Source organism: Oncorhynchus kisutch, linkage group LG1 (genome assembly GCF_002021735.2).
Source record: "Oncorhynchus kisutch isolate 150728-3 linkage group LG1, Okis_V2, whole genome shotgun sequence".
Lineage (NCBI taxonomy): Eukaryota > Metazoa > Chordata > Actinopteri > Salmoniformes > Salmonidae > Oncorhynchus > Oncorhynchus kisutch.
In genome coordinates, this window is record NC_034174.2 from 49,961,350 (window position 1) to 49,981,702 (window position 20,353).

Genomic DNA, 20,353 nt, shown 5'->3' on the forward strand with positions numbered 1-20,353 from the left:
AACCAGGTCTGAAGCATGGATTATACTTGAGGCCCATGCGATCTCCACAGATTTGGGTCTGGCTGCCTTTTCCGGTTACGCTCCTTGCTTATGGAATAGCCTGCAGACTAAACTTAAACTTGAGACTCTTGTACCCCTGTCGCCCATTTTAAACATTTATTGGAGGATTTTTATTTTTGTATTGCTTGTAACTGTTTTGGGTAAATCAAGTTCTTGTGCTCTTAGGGGAATAACCTGTGTGTAAATGTAACAATCTGCTGCCGTATTTTGTTGTGTTATCTGTGATCGTTTTGTTTGTCTTGTGTAGTTTCTTAATCATTGTACCTAAACTGTATGTGTAAACATGTATACGCAGGGCCCTGATGTAAAAGAGACCTTGGTCTCAGTCTGTGTTCCTTGTTGAAATAATATTATCCCCGTCACTACAGGAGGCCTTTTGCCTTTTGGTCATCATTGTAAATAAGAATTTGTTCTTAACTGACTTGCCTAGTCAAATAAAGGTTAAATAATAAATAAATAAATAAACAAATAAAATAAATTAATAAATAAACAAATGCAAATGCAGCTACTTTGCTGTTATTCTGGCTCCACTTTTTGACACAAGATAGCCATAGTTGGCTTGCAAGCAAGCAAAGGATAAGAACGTTGCCAGACAGTATGCCAATGGAACATTTAGAATGAACACCTCGGTTGTGTCCATAGATACAAAACAGAAATACTTAATGACTGGTGTTTGGAGGATATATTGGCACGGTTTGCCGCCCCACGACTTCATCTCAGGCCTAACGACATCCGTGCCAATATATCCGCCAAACACCAGCTTCTCAGGCATTATCACGTAATTAATACTCATACAATGTTTCCATTAACCCTCAAATTACCAACACATTTTATATACATTGATTAACAACGTGGGTCATTTTGACCCCAAGAAGAAATTATTGGATAAAGCAAGAATCAATTATTTCTTATCAAAACATCAACCGGTCAGTCACTCCTACATTTTATTCATTAAAGTATGTCCACACATACATGAAAATGACTTCCCTATTCCCTATTGTCACACAAATTAATGTTGTAAATTATGCAACTATAGGTGGTCTCAGTGGAGCGTGTGTGTGTGTGTGTGTGTGTGTGTGTGTGTGTGTGTGTGTGTGTGTTTACGTGCGAGCGCACCCTTTCCATGCATGTGAGCGCGCGTATGCGGGGGTTCTAGGGAAGCGCCGTCACTCCCCAACCATTATGCTGTCGCCTTCAGCAATGTTTGGTGCGCTGCTATATGGCAAGAGTAGCCTACAGTTCCAAGGAATTTCGGTGACGCGCATGACCACTTCAAATAAGACCTTCGTTTAGTCTGAATAGCGCCGCACAGTGTAATAGACACAGTCATTGAGAATAACCTACATCCAATATCCCCTGCCAGCCAGCATACCCCAGACTCTTGTCCGGCTGTAGATCAACGCGAACATGGCTCAAGGTAAGATTTTAATAACTAGACTATTTATAATGTTATATTGAAGATATTGTATATCAGCGAATCTTCTTCTGTAGTGCTTGCATCACCCAATTTACTGCTTATTTGAACGTAACTTTGAACTTCATAGCGACTATGAATTACATGTTTCTGTTTCATAAACAGTATGTTAAAACAACAAATAAATGTTTTGCAATATCAACAAAAATGTAGACTACACAGTGGCAGACTTTCTTTGTTTCTGACTCATTCTCTACCTGTACATGACCATCTGATCATTTATCACTCCAGTGTTAATCTGCAAAATTGTAATTATTCGCCTACCTCCTCATGCCTTTTGCACACAATGTATATAGACTCTCTTTTTGTTCTACTGTGTTATTGACTTGTTAATTGTTTACTCCATGTGTAACTCTGTGTTGTCTGTTCACACTGCTATGCTTTATCTTGGCCAGGTCGCAGTTGTAAATGAGAACTTGTTCTCAACTAGCCTACCTGGTTAAATAAAGGTGAAATAAAAAATAAATAAAACTATTCTCAAGTAACATATCCTACTAAAGTAGCGCATGTTATTGTTATTGTTATGTTATGTATGTTTTATGTTCCAAAAATAAATTACTCCATGCAGGGCTGAGCCACAACTTGGTTCCTAAATATTTGAAGAATTTAGAGCATTTCCATATTGCCTTATAAGGCTATTGGAGAATAATTGCTTTGTTTGGAAAAAACAAAGCAAATAGTTTTGCTGGTTGTCATTTGATGACCTAGGATATGCTATAATGGTGTGAAAGTCCAGCAACAAATATTTTCCTATGGCCAATGCTTAAACCATAACTACCAACTTAACATGGTGCATACACAGTAGACAGAGCTATGAGAAGATGTTTTGTGAGTTTGGGTGGGGTACATTTTTTCTCTAATAATGCATTCTGTCATCGCATTTGCTAGTGGCAAACAGGATTTACAAACATATGGATTATTTTTAGTAGGGTCCAGAAAAATGTGGCCATTTCATGCAATTGTAAGTCATTTAGGCTGACATGACATTATAATCATATTTTTTTCTACTACCCAAATTACCTAAATGAGTGTCTCTGACACTGTCAGACAGATCAATAGAAACGACCTTGTCTTGACCTGGCCCAGGGTCAATAAAAAGAAGGGAGATACAGAATGTACAATATTAAGAGGACATATATATATATATATATCGGCTACAATAGGCTACTAAATCAACTTTCCAGTGGCACTGACTTACACGATGATGAAGATAGCATGGATATTCATAGCCTAGGCTTCTCACCATACCGGTGATGGTCTCAAGATAGGCTTGAGCTACTTTGAAAAACAGCGGTGTTCGTCTGAGTTGTTGAGAAAAAAAAAAGACAGATTAGTTCTGACAGATTAGCCTTCTCTTTTTAGCAGCAGGCGTTTGCTTTCCAAACGTATTGCCCACAATTATATTTAGAAATTTGTGAAAAGCCTATTGGCTATTTACTGACAGTGTGAAGAGAAATAGAATCCATAAAAATGGAACCCAGAGAATGACAGTGCCCATTCAAGTCCGGACTGGCAGCCATTTTGAGCGTACCTATGAGTTTACCAGTCAAATTGCCAGGATGTGTGCTGCCCAAATTCAGTCAGTGTTTAGACACGAGTAATTATATCATTATGGCAAAATTATTTCAATTCATCAGAGGATGCTGCAGCACCTTCAGCACCCCTACTTCCCGTCGCTATGCATATAGATCATCATTTGATTATTATAAATATAAAACGAAGATTTCATTTTTCTGAATGACCATTTCTGATGACACTAATGATGTCTCTCGCACCTTGTCAGTTTTGTTTCGTATAGCAAACATCTGAAGAATGTTACACCCTTGTGTTTCAGGGGGAGTTAATTGTTGCTAAGGGACATTTGGGCTTTTATTAATAGCAAATGACAGCAGCTGTAAATGCAACCAGTAACTGTCCCACACTACATTTTGTCCTTGGAATGAGTTTGACCCATGCCTATGTAACAGTATAACTTCAGACCGTCCCCTCGCCCATACCCGGGCGTGAACCAGGGACCCTCTGCACACATCAACAACAGTCACCCACGAAGCATCGTTACCCATCGCTCCACAAATGCCGCAGCCCTTGCAGAGCAAGGGGAACCACTACTTCAAGGTCTCAGAGCAAGTGACGTCACCGATTGAAACGCTATTTAGCGCGCACCACCGCTAACTAAGCTAGCCGTTTCACATCCGTTACACCTAAGCCGAATATATTGACACATACACTGAGTGTACAAAACATTAAGAACACATGCTCTTTCAATGACTTCGACTGACCAGGTGACTCCAGGTGAAATCTATGATCCCTTATTGTTAAAGCCACTTATTGTTAAAGCCACTTCAATCAGTATAGATGAAATGGAGGACATAGGTTGAAGGAGAATTGTTAAGCCTTGAGACAATTGAGACATGGATTGTGTATATTATGTGCTATTTGAACAGGGTATGGTAGTAGGTCCCAGGCCCAAGAGTTTGAGTGTGTCAAGAACTGCAACCCAGTGCATTTGGAAAGTTTTCAGTCCCCTTGACTTTTCACACATTTTGTTACATTACAGCCTCATTCTAAAATTGATTAAATATTTTTTTTCTGTCATCAATCTACACACAATACCCCATAATGACAAAGCAAAAACAGTTTTTCAGAAAAAAAAGGAAATATCACATTTACAAAAGTATTCAGACCCTTTACTCAGTATTTTGTTGAAGCAACTTTGACAATGTCTACAGCCTCAAATCTTCTTGGGTATGATGCTACAAGCTTGGCACACCTGTATTTGAGGAGTTTCTCCCATTCTTCTCTGCAGATCCTCTTAAGCTCTGTCAGGTTGGATGTGGAGCGTCGCTGCACAGCTATTTTCAGGTGTTTGATTGGGTTAAAGTCCGGGCTCTGGCTGGGCCAGTCAATGACATTCAGAGACTTGTCCCGAAGCCACTCATGTGTTGTCTTGGCTGTGTGCTTAGGGTCGTTGTCCTGTTGGAAGGTGAATCTTCGCCCCAGTCTGTGTTCCAGAGGGCTCTGGAGCAGGTTTTCATCAAGGATCTCTCTGCACTTTGTTCCGTTTATCTTTGCCTCGTTCCTGACTAGTCGCCCAGTCCCTGCCGCTGAACAACACCCCCTCATCATGATGCTTCCTTCACCATGCTTCACCGTAGGGATGTTGGCAGGTTTCCTCCAGACGTGCCGCTTGGCATTCAGGCCAAAGAGTTCAATCTTTGTTTCTTCAGACCTGAGAATCTTATTTCTCCCCCGATTACTTTTCGGGCCAGGCGGCCAAGAGTTGGTGTTTCCAAAATTCTTCCAGATTGATAGAGTTCACTGCGTTCTTGGGGATCAAGGGTGATCAATGGAAACAGGATGCACCTGAGCTCAATTTCGAGTCTCTGAATATTTATGTGAGTAAAGTATTTCTGTTTTTATTGCCATGATAGTACAAGGAAACATTGTTAAATGCCTCTAAGCTTAAGCTTCATGCTGCACACTACAGCATTCGCTCATCTTTTGGGGCCACGCGGGGCAGTTTGGTTCAATGTGCTTTAAGTAAACAGCTAGGGAACGGGGAATAAGTGTCACCTGTTTACAATGTGTCTCTCTCTCTACACATGCACAAAGTGCTCGATTATGTTGACTCCCAGGAGTGCACAGTGCTGCCGGTGTGAGGGGGAAAAGCGAAATACCGCATTTCCAACAGAGAGTGGGCCGGCATTTGTGACACAGTGTTGTGCTTTTACAACTGTCAGAGGAGAGAGAGAGAGAGAGAGAGAGACCTGCTTCATTCATGACTAGGCTGGGTAAGTTGCTTGTAATAGCTGAGAGAATGGAATTCATTTTTCCTGGGATTTACTGTACCCGCCTCTGTAAAAATGTTTCTGACTAGGATCCTTCATAGCCCTGGCATTATTGGATTTATGCTGGCCCAGTAGTTCTGCTAGGCCTGTAGCACCTTGACGTGGGGGTGGTCAAGGTTAGTCGACTGGAAGCAAAACAAGGGAGGGTAAGCCAAGAGTGATGGCATGATGGAGATGGCGAACACATAGTAGTACTGTTGCTTCACTCAATGGGGTTATGTGACAACCCAAATGGGAAGACACATTCCCTACACTCATAGCCTGTACTAATCTTTGTCAATTCATTATTTTAGCAGACTGTAATACAGTGATATCATTGATTTACAATTAAACAGTGGAATAATCGAAAAGAACAATAACTACACCATACCTACAGAAACCCTTTCGATTCAGATGGCACATTATCTTTCATACCACAATGCTAGAGTGGCTAAGAAAAATGTATTTTATTTGACACCAATGATGTAATGCGATTATGACACGCAGCAATAAACTGCAGTTTACCATTACATTGATTTAGCCTTTGCCTGTGTTGTCAAAAAACAACATTTTGGTTCACCACCTCTCATCTGCTATTAATCTCCATAATGCTCCCCAGATTATGACATTGATAGATCTATTTTATAGGCCTGTTGCCTCAATGTGTCACGTTCTGTTCTTAGTTCCTTTGTTTAGTCTTTTGTTTTAGTATGGTCAGGGCGTGAGTTGGGTGGGTTGTCTATGTTAGTTTGTCTATGTTAGTTTGTCTATGATTTTCTATTACTGTGTTTGGCCTGGTATGGTTCTCAATCAGAGGCAGCTGTCAATCGTTGTCCCTGATTGAGAACCATATTTAGGTAGCCTGTTTTCCATTGTGTTTTGTGGGTGGTTATTTTCTGTTTAGTGTTGTGTTGCACCTTACAGGACTGTTCGTTGGTTGTTTATTGTTTTGTTTTCAGTGTTCATTAAAATATTTAAAATATGAACACTTAACACGCTGCACCTTGGTCCTCCTCTCTATCTCCAGACGACAAGCATTACACTATGTATGCAAAAGCACAAGCTCCGATATACTTTATGGCTGAGTAAAATAGGGTTACTATGTTTCCCTTTAGGATGAGCTAATAATGCCCCAGAGTTGGACTGACGACTGGAGTTTGTCTCCTTTAAGTCCCAGTATGAAAAAGTATGAAAATGTACGCACTCACTACTATAAGTCGCTCCCGATAAGAGCGACTGCTAAATGACTAAAATGTCAATGTAAACTACAAGGTGTGAAACATGCTGTCTGCAAAATGTAGACGATATTACTATCCAGATTGTCTTAAACTCCATAAATGTTAGCGCCCTAACATTCTTCAAGAAGTAGCATCCTGGCCAGGGTGTACAAGCACCCTAAGGAAAGCAACCTTAAAGAAGATATCTCTGATTGTGTAACATAGTCCATGTAACTTCATCTTCTTAGCTGTTTGTGTGAAAAAGAGGCGTTATGTTGTCCTGTAGGCAATTAGGATGCGACTCAATATAGTGTGTTTAGCTTAACACTTGAAATGTTAAACAGGGGTCAGTGTTAAAACACCAAGCTATAATGCACCATGTAAATAAAAACAAACATACAGAAACACTTGTCAGTCAGTGTTTAAATGGGCGTAACCTTTGGCACCGCATGTTCATTTTCCATCAAGTTTTTTCAATGCCCAAGATTGTTTAACAACACACTGTCTTGTCTTGAGGAAGCAGAGGGACTGTAGTTCTTCCTACTGTATAAACAGGACATAAGAAGGTGGGATTTTAGTCACAACCGAGACTGGGGGATAAGGACAAGCACAATATTTGCTTGCGCACTTCGCCTAGCAGGCAGTGACACATTTTTTTAACGTTGTCTCATTTTCTCTCTTGTGTAAAACGTACCTTTAAAAAATCTATAAAAGTGTTGAGATGGGGGAGCCAGAAGAAATTAGAAGAGCCAAGTTGGCTGAAGACATAGAAAGTCTGGATAGACCCTACTGTCCTAAAAGCAAGGGGAGGGTTGGCCCACCACTGAGGCACCAAGATAGCCATTCAATAAATGTTATTCGTATAGCGCTTTTTACAAACACATTTGTCAGAAAGTCTTAAACCATACTATAATAAAGGTGGGCCTAGAGTATACCCTCAAAAGAACAAACAGAGGAACTTTCGAGCAGAATTCTGTTCCCTTGTAACTGGCTGGGTAGATGTTAAGAGGTCAATCCTGAGGTCATTCCACTCACAAAGTCCTCTCTCTTTCTCATCCATCTCCCAGCACTGGAAATTGCCAGATGGGACCTGGAATGTGAGTTCAACAACACAGACCACCGTACGGAGCTCAACGGGGTGGAGCAGCTGATCGTTAGAAGGGGCCAGCCGTTCACCATCAACCTGCACCTCCGCTCGGGGGAATACCAGCCTGGCGGCAGTGCACTCGACCTCACCGTGGAGACAGGTAACTGTGTTTTCACTGGGTTGTTAGCTGACATCAATTCAGTATCAAAGGCGCTAGCTCAATGTTGTTTAATTTTGATTCAAAATCATAGGTTAAAACAATACCAAAATAGAGCATAGTCTGTTGTTATGGTGCTACACACTAAGGAGCAGCGCATGCATGAGGTATTTTCAAATGAGCAGATTTAGACTTGATCCCCCACTCAACTTTGTTTCCACGTCATTTAAAAAAATATTGAATCAACACAGAAAACCAACTTTTACCCTAAATCCAATGTCATGGTGACAGGTTTGGTTGATTTTACGTTGAATTCACATTAATTGACAACTCAACCAAATGTAAATTAAAAAACGTTCGTTGAACTGACGTCTGTGCCCAGTGGAGAGACGTTGCTGCCATGCCCAATAGACTGTTTTAATTTAATCAAATAAAAATTTAAGCAGATATTCACTGTGGCTATTTAAATGTCCTTACATATTTTGGAACTAAGTTTCTGTTTAGATTTTGAACAGGGAATTGAGAACATTTTTTAACTGGGTCTTGTCTGTCAGGAAATGTCAAAGGTACTATGGAAATGCATAATTGTGTGTTTCTATTGGCACTGGGACCTTGTTTATTTTCTACAATGGCAATTGTGATCTAGAAGACAATAGGGAGGAAGAAAATATGATGGTGAAGTCTAATGTTGTTTTAAGTAAAGGGAAACTGTTTTAGCCTGGTCCAATTGTCAGTGATACCAGTATTGAGCAGAATAGTTAGTTGCCTCCTCTACCATTATTTACCCTCAGGGTTGGGTATGTTACTTTCGAAATATAATCTGTTACAATTGCTAGTTAATTGTCCCAACTTTTTATCAGTTACGTAACTTTTGGATTACCCAAACTCAGTAATGTAATCTGATTAGTTTCCATTACTTTTGGATTACTTTCCCCTTTAGAGGCATTAGAAGACCTAAAGGATCCATAAAACTAATTTGGTGTGTCATCATAGTGGTCTTTGACTTGTGGCCAGACTCGCTCAGATGGAACAAACTTAAACTTGCACCTATTTTCAATGCTGTATTGAATGTCATTGAGAAAACAGAAAGGTGTCAATGTATTATTTTTCACAAACATCAGTTCTGTGTTTCAACGGTTCCTATTCCATCCCTATCCCTTTCTCTCCTCCATGTCTTCTTCCAGGTCCCCAGCCCAGTGATCAGTATGGCACACGGGCCTCCTTTGGTCTGATTGACCAAATCGACACCTCCCGTTGGAGTGCCGCAGTAACCAGTCCCCCCGGGGACATGGTGTCCCTGTCCATCTGTTCCCCCCCGGACGCGCCTATCGGACGCTGGCGCTTGACCCTGGGTCAGGGGGGCTTGGTGGAGTTTGTGCTGCTATATAACCCTTGGTGCACAGGTGGGTAAACATTCCTTGAGTCATGCTGTCTGCGAGTGTATCCATTCAGTGTAGTGGGGCCTATGTACAGTACAGCGAGGGAATGCCTTTAGATGTCTCTATTACATAGACAGAGAACATGATCAATGGAGAGATTCGAGCTTATAGCAGTGGAAGGATCACAACGTGTGGAGAACAGGATGGATGGGTGGTAGTTTGGGAGAGGATATGATGATCATGAATGGGATGAATGGGGATGGATTTTTTGCCCTACTATGTGCTATATCTACAATACATGTTTCACTTAGAAATTGTGTCCCAATTGGCAACAAAGTAAATAAACAGCAGGTAGTCTCATTAATTAGAGACAATTCTACCATGCATGTTTGAGCCAGCAGCATACCATTCTGCATCCCACTGCTGGCGGTGTTCTACATTCTCAATCTGGCCCTCATTCCATCATGGCCACCTAATCATCCCCAGCTTCCAATTGGCTCATACTTTGTTCCCTGTAACTATTTCCCAGGTCGTTGCTGTAAATGAAAATGTGTTCTCAGTCAAGTTATCTGGTTAAATAAATATTGCAAAAAAGGGCATTTTAAAAGGTACACTCAGCAAATGGCATTGCCACGAGCAGCAGCGCAGATATTGAGATGAGAGAGAATCAAGACTTCACTCTGACACAGTATCTGCACATGTGCATGGTTAGTTTTATGCAGTTCACAGCCTGGTAACCAGAGCACCAAAACAGAGGAGAAGTTGAGCTTCGCACTGTAATGCTCTTAGTTGTTGCGGAAATTGACCCACTATTCTGTTTATTTCTTCATCTACATCTACTGTGCCATAGACTACTTCCTTATTCAAAGAGCATCTTGCATATCCATTCTCTGCAGCTTTAAAACTTTTATCTACCTTCAATAAACCCTGTGCATGTTGAAATAGTGTTTTCTTATTGCAAGCACATAATGAGGCATCCTTCATTCCATTTACTATTTTGGGAGCTTGTCTTTTTCTATGGAGGAACGATACCTTATTACAGTATTATTTGTGTCTCTTGGCAACAGGTGATGTGGTGTACATGGACAGTGAGGAGAAACTGACGGAGTACGTCTTGGCTCAAGATGGTATCATTTACAGAGGCAGCTGGAAATACCTCATCCCTACACCTTGGAACTTTGGCCAGGTACCAACACCAACACAAGTGCTATCAGCTCCACTTTGGCCCAAGCTTACCCCCAATAAGGAAAAATGGTCCGTTATCAAAATATGTGCTCTTAACATTCAAAATAGAGATAGTGTTGCCTATTTACGTATCAGTGGCCTGACAAGTTTGGTAAAAAAGGTAAAATAGGGTTCAGAGGAACTTGTGATGGGTGGGACATCCTGTCAACTGCTGACTGGAAAAATCATTTTCAGGCTAATCGATTTCCAAATTTAGACACTTCCATTGGTTCAATCAGTGTATGATTGACAGATCATGTTAATCCCACTGTGAGATATCGAGACCCTGATTCCGTTATTGATACAGCTCTGTATTTAATGGGTGTGTGTCATAGTTGCATACCTCTTTTGCATGTAACTGGTATCCAACTTCACTAAGCATTTGTGCCTGTTATTTTCAGGAGGGAATCAAAGTCAAGAAGCAAACCTCTAATCCTTTGATCATTATTTGACCTTTTGCTCACTCTTGCATGTTTACTTCCATTTAGAAAATATATACAGTACCAGTCGAAAGTTTGGACACACCTACTCATTCAAGGGTTTTTCATTATTTTTGACTATTTTCTACATTGTAGAATAATAGGGATGACATCAAAACTATGAAATAACACATATGGAATCATGTCGTAACCAAAAAAGTGTTAAACAAAGTAGCCTCCTTTTGCCTAGATGACACCTTTGCACACTCTTGGCATGCTCTCAACCAGCTTCATGAATGGATTTCCTGTACTCTGTTGTATCGGTTTGCATGTTACCGTGTATACATATATATATATATATATATATATATATATATATATATATATATATACAGTTGAAGTCAGGAGTTTACATACACCTTAGCCAAATACATTGAAACTCAGTTCTCATAATCCCTGACATTTGATCCTAGTAAAAAAAATCCCTGTCTAGGTCAGTTAGGATCACCACTTTATTTTAAGAATGTGAAATGTCAGATTAATAGTAGCATTTATTTATTTCATCACATTCCCAGTTGGTCAGAAGTTTACATACACTCCATTAGTATTTGTTAGTATTGCCTTTAAATTGTTTAACTTGGGTCAAACATTTTGGGTAGCCTTCCACAAGCTTCCCACAATAAGTTGGGTGAATTTTGACCCATTCCTCCTGACAGAGCTGGTGTAACTGAGTCAGGTTTGTAGGCCTCCTTGCTCGCACACACTTTTTCAGTTCTGACCACAAATGTTCTATGGGATTAAGGTCATGGCTTTGTGATGGCCACTCCTATACCTTGACTTTGTTGTCCTTAAGCCATATTGCCACAACTTTGGAAGTATGCTTGGGGTCATTGTCCCTTTGGAAGACCCACTTGCGACCAAGCTTTAACTTCCTGACTGATGTCTTGAGATGTTGCTTCAATATATCCGCATGTAGGACCTTAAATTGGACCTACAGTACAGGTATATTGTCATAGCAAAATAATCCTGCAGCAACATCATTTGAACATTTACATCTGTAGTCAATCTTTCCTTGTTTGTTTTGTCTGTGTTGTGTAGTTTGAGGATGGGATCCTGGAAGCTTGTCTGAGAATCCTGGAAATGAACCCCAAGTGCCTGCGTAACCCTGGGAAAGATGCTTCAGGGAGGAAGAACCCAATCTATGTGTCCAGAGTTCTCAGTGCCATGGTGAGATCACATCAAATGGGTTTCCCATCCTGTCATGCACTACATTACACACTACAGTGCATACAGCAGTTCAACATAGATGGCAAATGGCACCACTCAAAATAACAAAGCAAATTTCACGTGAAATGAAGAGCCTGACCATTGTTGTCCATGTCCCTCAGGTGAACTGTAATGACGACAAAGGGGTCTTGCTGGGCAGGTGGACCGACGACTATGACGGTGGGGTGAGCCCCCTGTCATGGAAGGGCAGTGTGGAGATCCTGCGGAACTGGGACACAAATGCCTGTCAACCTGTGCGCTTTGGCCAATGCTGGGTGTTTGCAGCAGTGGCCTGCTCAGGTTAGACATGAACGGATAGAAACGCTAACAGCATGTTTACATACTGTATCGTGATGTAGGATAAAAATGTTTTTTTTTTGCACAATTCACGTTAAGTAGCACATTCTATGAATTACTTATGTACAATGTGTTTATAATGCCATATGTTAAATCTGTAGTACTATAGTTCCTGAGTAGTACTGGCTAACCTTACATTATTTCTCTGCCCTATCAGTTTCACGAGCCCTGGGCATCCCTTGTCGAGTGGTCACCAACTATAATTCAGCCCATGACACCAACAGTAACCTGGTGATAGAGCGCTATGTGGATGAGAACGGACAACTTGTTCAGAAGTCGAAAGACATGATATGGTGAGAACTCAGGACTATCAAATTGATGAGTGACTGAATTTCCACTCAAAAAAAATTCAACACAGAGCTAGAGGATGTTGTACAGTATATAGTTGGAAAATACTGTTTTTCACTGTAAAAAAAAAAGAATAAATAAAAACACGGTCAAAGTATGGCAGCACAGGGTGCCAAACATTAACTGAAAAAAGACATCAAAAGATGTCAAAATCTTAAAATACAGACATTTACATTAAGAGTCAGAGTGACAAAAACGGGTAACAGATATTAACTGCTTTGGCAGGCTAAAATGACAGGGAAAAAAACAGTAATTTCTGATTAAGATATGTGTTTTAAGATGTAAATGAACTGAAACGTATTGTAGAAATACATTCTAAATAGTATATTTTGGGGGTAAATGATTGTATATTTACAGTTTTCAACGGTTATGCTATATGGGTCGGCACCGTAGCCTAGTGGTTAGAGCATTGGACTAGTAACCGAAAGGTTGCAAGATCAATTCCCAAGGTACCAATCTGTCGTTCTGCCCCTGAACAAGGCAGTTAACCCACTGTTCCTAAGCTGTCATTGAAAATAGGAATTTGTTCTTAACTGACTTGCCTAGTAAAATCAAAATACAGTCATTTCTGATTTTAAGATGAAAATCATCTTGCCGATTATGTAGAATAGATTCAATTTACTCATGCCTTTTAGCCAACAATCTGGAAACAGTCAAAGCATTCCGGAGGATATATGAGCAAATGTCCTGCTCTTTTGCCAGACAGCAAACTGGAAAGGTCTATTATCCTACAAACGGGTCATTAAAACTATAATATCTTATGTTTCACTGAGTCGTGGCTGATCGAAACCACGGATAATATAGAGCTGGCTGGGTTTTTTGTCCATCGGCAGGACAGAACAGCTATGTCTGGTAAGAAGTGGGCTGGGGGTGTGTGTCTATTTGTCAATAACAGCTGGTGCGCGATGTCAACACCATAGTGCCCACTAAGCTAAGGACCCGGGGACTAAACACCTCCCTCTGCAACTGGATCCTGGACTTTTTGACGTGCCGCCTCCTGGTGGTAAGGGTAGGAAACAACACATCTGCCACACTGATCCTCAACACTGGGGCCCCTTAAGGGTGCGTGCTTAGTCCCCTCCTGTACTGCCTGTTCACCCACGACTGCGTGGCCAAGCACGACTCCAACACCATCATTAAGTTTACTGACAACACAACAGTGGTAGACCTGATCAACGACAACGATGAGACAGCCTATAGGGAGGAGGTCAGAGACAACAACCTCTCCCTCAATGTGACAAGACAAAGGAGCTGATCGGGGACTACAGGAAAATGAGGGCCAAATAGGCCCCCATTAACATTGACGGGGCTGAAGTGGAGCTGGTCAAGAGTTTCCTGGTGTCCACATCAGGTTCCTTGGTGTACACAACAGCAACAAACTATCATGGTCCAAACACACCAAGAAATGTTCTACAGCTGCACTATCGAGAGCTTGGTATGCTTGGTAAGCCTGGTATGGCAACTGTTCGGCATCCGACCGTAAGGCGCGACAGAGGGTAGTGCGTACAGCCCTGTACATCACTGGGGCCAAGCTTCCTGCCATCCAGGATCTCTATACTAGGCAGTGTCAGAGGAAGGCCCCAAAAATTGTCAAAGACTTTTCTCTCTGCTACCGCATGGAAAGCGGTACCGGTAACAGCTTCTAACAGCTTCTACCCCTAAGCCATAAGAGTGCTGAACAATTAATCAAATGGCCACCCGGACTATTTACATTGACACCCCCCAACCCTTTGTTTTTACACTGCTGCTACTCGCTGTTTCTTATCTCTGCATAGTCACTTTACCTCTACCTACATGTACAAATTACCTCAACTAACCTGTACCTCTGCACATATAGCCTCGTTATTGTTATTTTATTGTTACTTTTTATTTAAAAAATGTACTCTATTTCGTAAATATTTTCTTAACTCTATTTCTTGAACTGCACTGTTGGTTTGTAAGTAAGCATTTCACGGTAAGGTACATGTTGTATTCGGCGCATGTGACAAATACAATTTGATTTGATTTGGCTGTTGTGTCCTTGTAGGAACTATAAAAAAGAAAGAAACATATACACATCCAACTTATCAGTTGCAGGACAGAAGCAAAAAGGAACATATCAAAGCAGAAAGGAATGTCCGCAACTCTGGTGTGTTCCAACTTGGATCGAAAGGTTGTCTTTTTTTGTCCGTCTGATTAATTCACCATGGGAACATACCAGAGTTGGTATTTTTTCTTTGTAGGAACTACCACTGCTGGGTCGAGAACTGGATGACCAGACCTGACCTTAAACCAGGTTATGATGGCTGGCAGGCCATGGACCCCACACCACAGGAGAAGAGTGAAGGTAAGGCATTGAGAATAACACCACCTATAATAACCCCAACAAATACAGAATAGCCCATAAAAGGACCTGACCCCAATTCAAATGTGTATTGATTCCCCTGATACCATTAAAGTTACGTATTGGGATTTGGTGTAGAAACGGCTAAATCGCTAATTTTACTAGTAGACATAAAAATATGCCTTAAGATAAGACTTAAACACGTGTCATTTTCAGTTCTCTCGCAGAATATATGACTTTTCCACTCACTCACTATCCCTTTCTTTCAGGAGTTTACTGCTGCGGCCCTATCCCACTGAAAGCCATCAAGGAGGGCGAGCTCACCTATAAATATGATGCCCCATTTGTGTTTGCGGAGGTCAACGCTGACGTGCACACCTTTATGAAGCGCGAAGACGGCAGCACAGAGAAGATCATTAGCTCTGTCCAAGTGGGCCTGAAGATCAGCACGAAGAGTGTGGGCAGTGATAGGAGAGAGGACATCACACACCTGTACAAGTACCCTGAGGGTAGGGAGCTTCGCTACAACAGACAATAAGGACCCGCAATACTTGATAAGCATTTGCAGCGTGGCAATAGGGCCAGGCATGGCTGGCATCCTATTATGTAGGATGACCAACAGTCAGACAAGTGCTGACCTGAGTTGCATTCAACAAGGGAAATTGTTTGCGAACGTTAGCTACCGTTCGCTCACATATTCCATTTGTCTTGTGTTAGCTGTGAACGTTCGCTAACGTTAGCTCACATATTCCATTTGTCTTGTGTTAGCTGTGAACGTTAGCTAACGTTAGCTCACATTCCATTTGTCTTGTGTTAGCTGTGAACGTTCGCTAACATTAGTGAACGGTCTGAGAAGGTCGTGAGCGGCGAATATAAGCGTCTGTTTCGGTCTAAACTGCTACTACAAATAATCAAGTGACCATGTAGGCTTTCTATTACGTGTAGTAGGAATAGCAAAGCCATTTGCTGTTTGAATATTGTCGCTAAAAAGCCACAGTGATACTACAAAAAGTAGCTGTTTGATGTTTCTCCAAAACATTTTAGAATGTTAATTGTTCGACTGAAATTTTACTCCGGCAACATTTTCGCCGCAACAGAAGCCTTGTTGAATTCGCCTCAGGTTGTGAGTGAAAAGGCAGGAAACGGGAAGCTTGGGGGTCGATGATATATACACACCACTGCACCACACTGACTGAAAATGGACAAACTAACAAACACACCACTGTAACATGGCATCAGGACACACTAATGTCACATTACACCACGATATGCCACCCAAGACAGCAGATAGGAAAATCACATATTATGTATCAATATTTGTAATAGCCTGTTCACTATATGTACAATCTGAGAGAGTGTGGTGAAGGACAATAAGACCTACTCTGGTTTGGAAACAAGTTCTTATACTTCCCTGAATGTATCAGGGTTGATCAGAGGCTATACACATTATGAAAGCATGTGTAACTTTTAGTTTTTCTTGTGCCCCCAGGTTCTGACGAGGAAAGGGAGGCCTTTACAAAAGCCAACCACCAGAACAAACTTCTGAAGCAGCAAACAAATGCTGGCCTGCTTATCGCTATCAAGGTTTCTGCGGAGATGAAGAAGGGCTGCGACTTTGACGTGTTCGCCGTGGTTATGAATAACACACCGAATGGGAAAAAGTGCCGTCTGGTGTTCGGCTCCAGAGCTGTGTCCTACAACGGAATTCTGGGAGAGAACTGTGGGTTCAAAGACCTGCTCAACGTAGAGTTGGCACCTGGAGAAGGTCAGTTGGCTTTGTAGAATGGAGTGATCAGTCTATAAATGTATGAGTGTATCTCCTTCTGGATTTGATTATCATTTACACCTAGCTCATTTAGAGTATAAGACTGTGTACTGATGTATCTCTTCATGTTCTTTCACTGTCTAATGCTAACTGTGTATCTATGTCAACGAATGCAAAATGTCCAGTGGTTTGTGTCTCTGCCTATGTCAACATGGCAAGATGTGAGAAGTTGATTTTGTGAGTGTGTCACTTTCTAAGCTAAATGTCTCTCTCCAGAGAAGCGAGTTCCTCTGAGAATGAACTATTCCAAGTATGCCGAGAACCTCACTGAGGACAATTTGATCCGGCTGGCGGCTCTGCTCCTAGACTACGGCACCCGAGAGGCCTACCTTGCTGTGAGGAACGTTGTACTGGAAAATCCTGAGATCAAAGTCAGGGTACGGTCACTACTGTAACACTTAACAAAACAAGATTTAAGCATACAATAAAAATGTGTAAATGCAATCGTTAACCTGAATAGTTTATTAATTAATGCATGGATAGAGCATAACCAATGGGGTAGTCTGACTTGGGAATCAAAGTTTCAAACATTTGGTCCCAAGCCAAGTAGATTAACCACAGTTCCAAGAAAACAAAGTTGCCTGGAAGTACTCATGCTAGGACAAGATATCTATGTGAAAAGAATGGTTCTAGCTGGCATCGCAAGCTTGAGTCGGATTTGTATCGATGGAACATTTCTCTAGCCGATGAAATGTAACGTCTCAGAGCATTAAGTGATGTCCCTTACGTTGTAGATTCTTGGGGAACCCAAAGAGAACCGTAAGCTGGTGGCTGAGATAACTCTACAGAACCCTCTGCCAGTACCACTGCAGAACTGCTGTTTCACCGTGGAAGGTTCCAACCTCACCGGAGGACAGATCATCACTGAGAAGTAGGACAACCATGGCAGTGTGACATCTACGTTATGTCCAATAAGGACGGATAACAGATCAAGTCCCATGTATATCAAACACTAACAACAGGACATGTGCTTTTGTGTACACAGTACACGTTAGTAAAGGTCAAAGGGTATAGCCATTTAGTGTAGTTTGTCAGGTATGTCCGTAACCATATGTAATTCATACACATATAATCATCTACTCATCTGGTCACCGAGTGGTGTATGTCCATGCTTTGGTAGTTGGAGTCAATGATAAGAGAGTTGTCTGTAGAAGACATTAACGCTTACATGTCAAAAGCAGTGTTACAGCCTTATTAGGGCTAAGGTGGATACTGAATTCCCAGCCATCTACAAATCAAGCAGACTAAAACTATCCAAGTGTCTTGCCAAGGTCACAATTCATGAAGCTTCTCAAAGAAGTGTTTTGATTTGAAAAGTAACACTTTCACAGCAAAGACTAGGGAGTTGGCTAGGCAAAAGCAAGCTGTTTCACCAGTTAATTAATGTTTGTCTGGATTTATTCACTATATATAAAGTCATTGGGTTTCTGAGAGCATCGCTTTGTCAGAGTTGGATATCCAAGCATTCAGATGGTGGTGATGACAGGGTTTGGTTGACTTGCGATCCCCAGATGTTTGGCTCAATGTGGTGTTACGCAATCGAGACAACTGCCTAGAGGCAGAGAATATGAAGGGATTTGATCATAAAGACAGGTTTGAATGAGTTTGAGAAGCGCCGATGACAGATTTAGATATCCTATACGGAAGTAGTAGCAGATATTTTAATCCAAAGTAACTTCTAGTTCACACATATATATATATATATATGTATGTGTATGTGTATGTGTATGGCTGGATGGAAAGCATAGTGTAGACAGTGAAGCAATACATACACAGTCCTGGCTGGTCAACTCAGCTAAATTATTACAATCACACTAGCTAAAGACATCCATTGGTAGCCAAGGTGTTCATGAAAACAAGATCAATGGTCTCAACAGTTATGCTGAGAATACAGCATGATAGAGTGTTACAGAGTATGTCGACAGAGTAACTTCTAAATGTGTACCTTCCTTAGGCTTAACTCCACGGTGGAACCCGGGCAAGATGCCAAGGTCAAAATCTACTTCACGCCCACCCACTCAGGCCAACGGAAACTGGTGGTCGACTTTGACAGCAATAAGCTGGGTCACGTCAAGGGCTACAGGAATGTCATCATCGGCAAGTAGAGGACCCACCCTGAGCCCGCACTCCATAAAACCCAGTGAAGACAAAGACATACAGTTGTTTCACAATCTATGCATATTTTTATACTCCCAAGATCTCTTTTATCACCTATGGATAAACAAATTCTTTGTTTGTTAGGATTATACAGTGCCTTCGGAAAGTACTCAGACCCCTTGACATTTTCCAAATTGTTGCGTTACAGCCCTTTTCTCATCAATCTACACACAATACCCCATAAGAACAAAGCGAAAACAGGTTTTTAGATATTTTTGTAAATGTATGAAGAAAAAAACATATTTACATAAGTATTCAGACCCTTTGCTATGAGACTCTAAATTGAGCTCAGGTGCATCCAGTTTCCATTGACCATCCTTGAGATGTTTCTACACCTTGATTGAAGTCTACCTGTGGTAAATTCAATTGATTGGAGATGATTTGGAAAGGCCCACATTTGTCTATATAACAGTGCATATACCAAGCCATGAGGTTGAAGGAATTGTCTGTAAAGCTCTGAAGCAGGATTGCGTCAAGGCACAGATCTGGGGAAGGGTACCAAAACTTTCTGTAGTATTGAACGTACCCAAGTGTTTCGTGAGCCGCCAGATCAGAGTCAGTAGGGATGACAAAGGACTTTCTCTCTTGATAATTGTGTGAATTCTAACTATTTGCCCTGAATGCCAAGCGTGGAAAAAACAATTGAATACATTTTAGAATTAGGCTATAACGTAACAAAATGTGGAAAAAGTCAAGGGGTCTGAATACTTTTTAGAATTAGGCTGTAACGTAACAAAATGTGGAAAAAGTCAAGGGGTCTGAATACTTTTTAGAATTAGGCTGTAACGTAACAAAATGTGGAAAAAGTCAAGGGGTCTGAATACTTTCAAGTAAAATTCTGAGTATGTGTAAATATACTTGGCAAATAAAGGAGTTTCTGATTATACATTTTTGCATGCAAAGCTTTGAAATATAGGACTTTTTAATTTTCGAATATAAACCTTTTATCGGTGATTGTACAATAAAGAGCAACATTACCAAATGTGGCTTGCTATCAGTAATCCTTTGGCAAATACTGAGCATTTTGTTGGGGAGGACAAAAGGTTCACTTCCATCTTCTTGACAAAAATGAAATAGTAAGACATTGGCAGAACCTAGAGATTATTGGAAGAAGCCAGAGATACAAATCATTCCACAAAACTGATTCAAGACATGAGAACGCACATTGGCTCCATGTAAAAACTCCCTGTACCTGGAAACTAGTCCAGTCCATAGTAGAATTCATCTTGATGA

The 20,353-nt window shown here is 41.1% G+C and overlaps 1 protein-coding gene across 1 annotated transcript; it reads left to right on the forward strand.

The window, feature by feature from the left end:
* The first annotated feature begins 1,262 nt into the window (after nucleotides 1–1,262).
* On the forward strand, nucleotides 1,263–20,106 carry LOC109891912 (protein-glutamine gamma-glutamyltransferase 2). The gene is made up of 13 exons (XM_020484375.2): nucleotides 1,263–1,477; nucleotides 7,646–7,825; nucleotides 9,007–9,225; nucleotides 10,269–10,387; nucleotides 11,943–12,071; nucleotides 12,233–12,410; nucleotides 12,625–12,760; nucleotides 15,038–15,141; nucleotides 15,408–15,647; nucleotides 16,628–16,903; nucleotides 17,180–17,340; nucleotides 17,698–17,834; nucleotides 18,918–20,106. Exons 1-13 carry the CDS (start codon nucleotides 1,468–1,470, stop codon nucleotides 19,066–19,068), a joined length of 2,040 nt encoding a protein of 679 aa, XP_020339964.1. The 5' UTR covers nucleotides 1,263–1,467; the 3' UTR covers nucleotides 19,069–20,106.
* Nucleotides 20,107–20,353: the final 247 nt, after the last annotated feature.